This window comes from Odocoileus virginianus, chromosome 23 (genome assembly GCF_023699985.2).
Source record: "Odocoileus virginianus isolate 20LAN1187 ecotype Illinois chromosome 23, Ovbor_1.2, whole genome shotgun sequence".
Classification (NCBI taxonomy): Eukaryota; Metazoa; Chordata; class Mammalia; order Artiodactyla; family Cervidae; genus Odocoileus; species Odocoileus virginianus.
Genome location: NC_069696.1, coordinates 13,810,169 through 13,818,576, shown reverse-complemented (window position 1 = coordinate 13,818,576; position 8,408 = coordinate 13,810,169). Strand labels below are relative to the sequence as shown.

Here is an 8,408-nt window from a genome sequence, read left to right as displayed (position 1 = left end):
TGACGACAGACAGGGAAGTGCTGCCCTGCAGGCTCCCCGGTGAGGGGGGAGAAGGCAGATACGGGGGGCCCGGGGGACGGGGTACAAGAGCAGCCCTGAGAAGCCGGGGCTCATGGGGCCTTGTTTCACCGACACAGGAGGACAGGCGGCCGGAGTGCCCGGGGCAGGGGGGTGGGACGCGTGGGCATGTCCTGGGTCCCAGGAGCAGGAGCGGTGGGCCCGGGACCCAGTGTCCCGGGACCCAGTGTCTGCCCCGAGCAGATGCTGGAAGGACCACGGCCAGATGGGGGGGGGGTCCCTTCTGCCCCCAGACTGACAGCGGCTGAGCCGAGGGTCGGCTGAACCCTGACACCCAAACGGAGCAGCCTGGGCTTGGGGTCCAGCTCGAGTCTGAGTCCTGTCAGTCTGTACCTTCAGGTCCCCATGAGGCCCTGGCAGGCATCAGCAAGAATGTGCGTGCTGCAACCAACGCCAGGCCGGGCACACTGCAGCCGGCCGGAAGAGAAGGCTCGGGGTCCCATGGCCAGAACAGAAGGCCCTGGGACCAGGACTCCAGGCCCACACGGAAGGCCTGGGACCCCAAGCCCGCATGGAAGGCCCGGGACTCCAGGCCTGCATGGAAGGCCCAGCAGCTGCGGCAGGGCTGGACTCCCGCCCGGCCTCAGAGCAGACAGCCGAGGAGCTGGCGCCTGGCAGGGACACCCCGCCCCCTCAGGAGAATCACAGGCGGGGAATCACAGGCGAGGCTGGGGTTTCATTGCACCTTTATTCCGTGTTTCACACCTTGTATTCCAGAAAGAACAGTCTTTAATCACTTCAGACTGGTTGGCTCAGACTCCAAGGATCCCCACCAACACCCCTCACGTTCAGCTTCAGGTGTATATACACATGAAAATAAGCACAGAGCCTCACTAAACTTCGTAGATTCTTCCTATTTGAAAAACAAGCTGCCGCCAGGGGCACGGCTTTCGTGTTCCCAGCGTTTTGGCCTCAAGGACAACCTGAGCGCAGTGGGCAGTGCCCGTGGTCTAAGCAGGATGGGCTTCCCGTGCCAAGCAGGGGGCCTCTCCCCAGAACTGGGCGCAGGCAGGAGGGCAGCGGCGGGCCAGGGCTGTGGGAGCTGGGGGTGGGGGGGGAGCTCCTGATGCCGGGGTGGGTGGGGGCGCTGTCTTGCCTAAGGTTAGCAGGTTTCCCAACTGACCTGGGGGCTTCTGACATTTGCAAAATATTTTGTGCTGACTTCCACGCATGTGTAATGACCCAGGAACCCTTTTCATAAAATAAGGAGCTCGCACCATCACACACGTGTATCTGTGTGTCCTGATCCTCAGCTGCTGTGCAAAGACGGGCTGGCTGGCTGACCCCCTGCCCCCGCCCTGAGGGCTGGCACGTGATGGGAAAGAGATGCTGCAAGCGGACGGGAGTCTGAGGGCACAAGTGGCCACTGAGGTCGGGGGCCTGTCCTGTGGGGTAGGAGCTGAAGCTGCGGCCCGGGGGCCCACGGGCGTGTCCAGGCACCAGCGGCCACAAGCCCCTGCCGTGTCCTCCCCAGCTCAGGCAGAGGAGCTGTGGGGAGCAAGACAGGCGGGCGGGGTAGGACTGTGCAGCTGGGCTGGCCGCCCCACGACCAGCGGATCAAGTCCGCTCGTGCCTGGACACCCAGCACGGGGAGGGGCTTGGGCCACTCCAGCCCCGCGGGGTGCAGGAGGGCCAGGGTCCTTTAGACCCCAATTGCGGGGCAGGAGCGGCTGCACTCACCTGCCCAGGGGCCCAGGGGAGCCTGAGCGCCAGCCCACACCGACGCTGGCCCCGCGGAGTGGCTCCCACCTATGTGGGCTCCACGGCAGATCGCCTGGGCCGGTTCCCTCTTTCCAGAGGCTGTGGGTACAAAGTAAGGCAACTTGGAGCCCTCTCTCTGCTCCGGACGGCTGCAGCCAGAGTTGCCCCGGGCTGGCCGTCGGCCTTCCAGGCAAGTTTACGCCAAGAAAGCAGGAACATAGCCCAGTAAAGGGACCAAGTTACAGGAACCTGGCCGCAGGGGAGGCCTGGGAGGGCACAGAGGTGTCATGGCTTAGCGCAATGCTTCATGAACATCTTTGTCTGTACTTTATTCTCTTCACTCAACAGAATAGAATGTGTAAGTTTCCAAGCAGGCAGGAGGCGGCTGCCACCTCCCTCTGCCCCCAGCGCCCGGACAGCAGGCCTCTGAGGGGGGCTGGCTCCCAGACTGCCTGGGGCGGAGGCGCACGAGGTGGGCATTTGGCAAGGGCACGCCGGGGCCGGGGGCCCCACGGCCGGCTGCTCCCCGGCTCTTTGGTATCTTGGGAGGCGGAGGCTGCCCGCCCTCACCAGGCCTGCCCGCGGCCGGCACCTCGTCCCGGCGGGCCACTCCAGCGAGGCCTCCTCTCCTCCTCCCCGGCTGGGGTCTGCAGCCGGCGGCAGCGGCACTGCCCGGCGTGGGGGGGCCCGCTGCGGTGGGCCGGCCTCACTTCTTGTAGTGATTGGGGGCGTCCGCGAAGGCGAACTTGAGGCGGTAGGCCTCGGCCAGCAGCAGGCTGACGTCCTCGTCACCCCAGTGGGTGGTGGGCAGGTTCTGAAGGAAGAGCAGCAGCTCCTGCGGGGACAGACAGCGGTCAGAGGGCGCGGGGAGCGGGCTGGGGGGAAGGGGCCCCAAGGGCGACCAGCAGGACGGGGGAGGAGGTCCCAAGGGCGACCAGCAGGACGGGGGAAGGGGCCCCAAGGGCGACCAGCAGGACGGGGGAGGAGGTCCCAAGGAGGCGACCAGCAGGCTGGGGGCAGGGGCCCAAGTGAGTGATCAGCAGTGTCGGGGGAGAGGGCGCAGGGGGTGACCAGCTCCCGGGGGGCAGAGACAGGGGGTCAGAGGTGGCGACCAGCAGGGTCGGGGGCGGGGCCCTGGGAGAACATTCCAGCCTGCAGTGGGGGGAGCTGGGGGGGCGGATGCCCTGCAGCTGCCCAGCCCCCACATATCCTGTCCCCCCAAGTAGACCCCGACAGGCCCTCAGCCCTGCAGCCAGGAGGAGACGCCCCAGGCAGCCCCCCTGACCCGCTGGGAGGAGGAGGGCGGCACCGCCCAGCCCCGGGCCTCACACACCAGCTGCCCCGGCGCGCTGGGGTCCAGGGACTGCTGGGGGATGTGGAGCCCACCCCCTGGGCACTCAGGGCTGGCACCCAGAGGCCAGGCCCGGGCCCAGGTTCTGGCTGTGCTGTACCCCGCTGGTGGGCCGGGCAGGCTGCTGACCAGCTCGGGGCCGCGGGTTCCCCACCGAGGAGAGGGTCTCAGCTCCCGACAGGCCGTCGGTGCTTGGCGCTGGGCGACACGGGGGCCTGTGCCAGGCCTGCTGTCCCCTGACCCCCCGTCACAGGGCCGTCTCCCCCCTCCCGAAGCGCAAGCCTCACGTGCCAGGACGTGCCGCTAATGTGGCTTCCCTGGAGCTGCTCATCCCCATTTCCTCCTGCATTTTGGACCCTTTCTGGGGGCCTTTAAATTGAATTCACGGAGCAAATTTCCCTGGCAGAGTGTCTCCGGGGACACATCAACATCAATCTGCTGTCTTTCACCATTAGATGCAACTTACACGGATGCCAATCCAATTCTGAGCAGGTCGTAAATAAATACCTTTGGTTTTATTTTTAATCCACTTCGCTTCATATTATCATGACCTCGCTACTTGCAAGGTGAGAAGCAATACCCTCCCATTACGGTAACTCAGCAACTCCACTGCACACTCAATTTCAGAATCTAATTTAGTCCCCCAGGTTCACTGGATGGACAGAGAATAGAAATGCATGGCGCTCCGCAGCCTGCGAAGCTTAAAGAAGGAAAAATCTATCCGGGTGACCTTTACGGGAGGAAGAGAACACAGCCAAACACCTCCCTAAATACAGATTTCTCTTTTAAAAAGGACTTATTTACGTGCTGGGCGGCGGTGTCTCTGGCCGGGGAGCCCCGGAGCGGCCCGGGGTTAGCCAAGGCGTTCGGGCAAAGGCCAACGGTCACAACGCTGTCGCTGGCTCACAATGCGGGGCGCCCGCTCCCCCCAGGACGAGACGGCGGCAGGGAGGGCCCGGGGCAGCGGCCGGCAAGGGCAATTTGTTTTTCATCTTAACTCCTCCGTAAATGGTGACCACGTTCACAGGATGAAAGCTGAGGACGGTGTGCGCACAGCTCTGAGGTCGGAAGGAACCAAGGTCGGGTCAGGGCCCCATGGTTCTCCACCGACTGTGCCCACGAGATGCCACCCTGGCCACAAAGCCCCGGCTCAGCGCACCTGCCACGTGTCACTGTTCTTCACGCTGGCACGCGCCGTGTGCGGCCGTCGGGAGGGCTGGAGTGATGGTGTCGCCCCGCTGCATAGCCTGGGGGCCCCAGCCCCAAGCAAAGTGCCAGTCACCCTGAGGACGGACCCGCCGTGCCTGGCACCAAGGACGGGGGCCCGAATCTCGGGTCGGCCCCGTTCTCTGTGTTTGACTGTCCTCCGGACACGCTAGATGTCATCTCACAAGCATGTGGACCATGGCTGGCTGCCTCTTCCATCAGGGGGTCCCCTCTGGAGGCCCCGCCGGGACCAGGGAGGCAGGCTGCAGGGCGGGCCCTGAGCTGGGTTGTTGCTGGATGTCTCTTCCAGGTGATCCTTCCTGCCTTTGCCTCTGGGTGGGATCCAAGAAGTGAGCCTTCCAATGTTAAAGAGCAAATAATGTTTACAGCTTCAGGGACTTCTTGCCAAAACGGTTTCATTTGTCCGGACAGAGGCATTACGTTACCATCTGCAAAGTATGGTCATCTCCACGTGCGCACCCTCCCAGGAGGGACAAAACGGTACATCCTGGCATCTGCGAGGGTGGGCAGGGGCCCCCTCTCAGGCCCCGGGTTCTGTCTGTGTGGTCCCGTGCAGAGGCTCCCACATGTCAGGCAGCAAGGTCGCAGTCAGACGTGGAGATGGGCCAAGCCTGCCCCTGGCCACTGCGACCCAGGGAACTCTGGAGGCACAAACCCAGTGTCCTCACCCATGTCACTGGGTGATCTGTCTCCTCCGGGACACCAGCAGGCCCAGGTGACCCCGTGCCCCACCACGAAGCACACAGCACACGGTGCTGACCCCTGGGCAATCGCTCGGGCACACACTCTTGTAAAGGCCGCTGACCTTCCAGCCGGCCACGTCAGATCATTCCGAGGGGACACCAAGGCGCCACGGAGGACACCGCCTTTGAATGTGTCTGGACTGGACTGTCAAATTCTCACGTCTGATACAATCGGCATCGCATGTGATGAAGGAAGCGCAGGTCTGTTCCCGGAGCAGAAAGGGCCCTCACTCTGCCAGCCACGTCCCAGGACCACCCACGCCCGGGCCATATCAGGGCATGTGCTCATCACACGGCCCGGTCTGGGTTCACACCTCTCAGGCTCTGCCCTCTGGGGCTGGGGTGTGCGTGGAGGTGGGAATCAGGCCACAAACGGACAAACTACTAACAGGCAGACGGTGCTCAGCCTGGCGCAGGGGCCTGGCCGGGCGTGTGACTGGCTGCAGCTCTTCTGCCCGCCCACTGCGGGGGTCTCGGTGGACACGTGTGTCCATGTAGAACACACCCCGGATCTCAAACGCGTGGTCTGAACGAAAGTCTGGGAAATGTTTCTTAACTTCTATCTTGATCACAGCTTGAAAGATAACATTGTACGTGTACTGGGTTAGATAAAATGTAATATTCACATTCATCTCCCCTGTGCTCCTCTTTCTGTGAGGTTCCCAGAAGCTCTCCCCCGAAGCAGGCCTTCCCTCAGGTGGACAGCACCTTCCCTCTAATGGACAGAACCTTCCCCCTGGTGGACAGCACCTTCCCTCAGGTGGACAGCACCTTCCCTCTAATGGACAGCACCTTCCCCCCGGTGGACAGCACCTTCTGCACCTTCCCCCCGGTGAAGAGCACCTTCCCCCTGATGGACAGCACCTTTCCCCCGGTGGACAGCACCTTCCCCCCGGTGGACGGCACCTTCCCTCTAATGGACAGCACCTTCCCTCCGGTGGACATCACCGCACTGGGTGGTTCAGTGCTGTCCTTCTGTTCACGGGCAGCGGCTGTGACGGCCACACCAGCCGCCCACTGTGGACCCTCGGGCAGAGGATGCACCTCAAGGCTCCCAAGTCAATGCCATTCTGCCCATGCGGTGGGGCCCAGAGGCGGTTCACATCCTGGCCACGCGCGGAGATGGCAAAGGAATCAGGACAGGGCTAGGGGCTCACGTGCCGATGACCATGTCCCCCCCTTCCCTGGGAAGGAGAGACATCGGTTCCTCCATGGGCACAGGCGGGAGCAGGCCTAGCTGCTTTGTTCCACTTTTCCACCGCGTTCTGATGGTCCGTTGGCAGCTTGGCTGGAGAACCTGCCGCTGGGGAGGCCCAGGCCACTAGCAGAAGGACGGTCCCAGGTGCCCCCTGGGGACCCTGGGGGGACACCCAGGCTTGGGACTCCTGCAGGACAGGCCTCGGGCGTTTCTCCCAAGTCCTCAGCCTTTCAGGTGAGGCGCCCGAGGCAGGGGAGGCCTGGGTGGTTCAGCGCCCGCACCACAGATGGCCCTGTCCCCACAGCCATGGCCCCACTCACCATGTCCCATCCCGCGTCCCAGCCCAGCTCCAACCCCAGCGTCCAGGATGACAGACCCATGCGTATCTCAAGGGCGACACCCTGCCGGCCGGGGTGGGGAGCGGGCGCTGACGCCCGCAGGGGGGCTGGGCGGCTGCACCTGGCCCTGCTGCCTGAGCAGCGCCGGGTGCCTGGGGCTGCCACTCCTCCTTCCCGCCCCTTCCCTCCCAGACGGTTCTGTGACAGCTGATTCCTTTGACAATCCACTTATTAGTTTGAAAAATCTTGTCAAGTTCCAGGACCAAACCACGGCTAAAAATAGAAGGGCGCTGACAGCCGGCTGGGCTGGACGGCCAGCTGCCAGGCCGGCCCGGTGGCTGCTGACAGCCCCCGGAAGGTGGGAAGTGAAGGCGACACCGCGGGAGAACGCTCTTCTGGGGGGCCTCTGATGGCTCCAGGAGGCGCGCTGTCCTTGCAATTAATTTCGCATTTCTTTGCCAAAAAAAAGGATGTCTAAAGACAAAACGCCTTCAGGTACTGAAAACAAGCTTGGCACAAGCGCCCCGGCCGAGCTGCTCTGCGTCTCACGTGTCTGCATGCGGCCGGGAGATGCCTGATTGGCACACGGAGAATACTTAAAATCCTGGCACGGTGATCAGAGCCGCCGCTCCGTCCTGCACAGGCCCTTCGGCTCTGTGGGCTGGGGGCTGGTTGCTCACGGTGCTCTGGGGAGGGGCCGGCCTCACTGGGGGCGCCGGGCCGGGAAGCGCGCCCACTCACAGGAGGCGGCCCCAGGCCCACTTTTATCAGCAAGGCGGCAGAGACGCCCCTTCAAACAGGCAGAGGCGAGGCGGCCGCGGAGCAGGCTCAGGGCCTGGAGGCAGCGCCAGCTGCTTACCTCGAGAATCAGGGGCGGGGGTCACAGAGGGGAGTGGGGCTGTGGTCCCGGCAGCTGGAGCTCTGGGAGCTCAGGAGTGCTGTCTGCATGGGGACCAGCAGCCCCCCCATCCCTGGGGCTACCCTGCTGGGCTCCGGGGCAGGGACGGCGTCGCCAGGTGGCTCCCCACGTGAGGCCCGCTCCCCACGTTCAGTGGCTCCCCAGTGCAGGTCCTCCCTACTGAGACACCCCCTGACCCCATCCCGCCCGCAACTCACCTCTGGTCACTCTGCCAAGCTCCTCGGCGAACCCTCCCTCTGCCCAGCTGTTCAGGCTGCATGCCCGGGCCCTCTTCACCCCTATGGATCCTCTGGGCCAAGGATCACCATCACCGGGGTCTCCACCCCCTCGCCTCGCCCTGAAGACCACCCCTGAGAGCCCCATGGCCGCCTGCACCCCTCCACACCAGTGTGTTCCCCTGCAGCCATAACAACGTGTAAAGGCGCGCAAACTACACCAGTCCCCCCACCTTCCACGCACTGCACTCCCGCCCCCAGGACCACCTTCCCTCCCACCCCGGCCCAGCCCATCGCCACCTTTTGGTGGGTGATCGTTTGGCCCCCGCTTTCCCACCCTGCCCCCAGCCTGTAGGGCACCATCACCAACATCACGTAGAAAAGAAAACCATCCCCCACCTACCCTGCTCTCCAGAAGCCAGCAGCTCCACCCTCCCTCGGGTGGGCCTGGGGCCTCAGGGCCACAGCTGCTGGCGGTGCTGCTGGGAGGACGCGGGCACCTCTGACATCTGCGCCCCGTCCTGTTACGATCTCTGTCCACACAGCAGGGGCTCAGTGGCACCAAACCCTCCGTCCCCCTGAACCCCAAGACCCAGGATCTCAGCCATTGAAGTTGGGTCTGCGCAGGGACCCTCACC

General features: G+C 64.0%; 1 protein-coding gene across 1 annotated transcript in view; it reads right to left on the bottom strand.

The window, feature by feature from the left end:
* Nucleotides 1-747: 747 nt before the first annotated feature.
* Nucleotides 748-8,408, bottom strand: part of TBC1D22A (TBC1 domain family member 22A) — a 261,290-nt gene continuing 253,629 nt past the window's right edge. The window contains 1 exon segment of the mRNA XM_070453523.1: nt 748-2,614. Within this exon segment, the coding sequence (XP_070309624.1) occupies nt 2,486-2,614 (129 nt within the window). The 3' untranslated portion in view covers nt 748-2,485.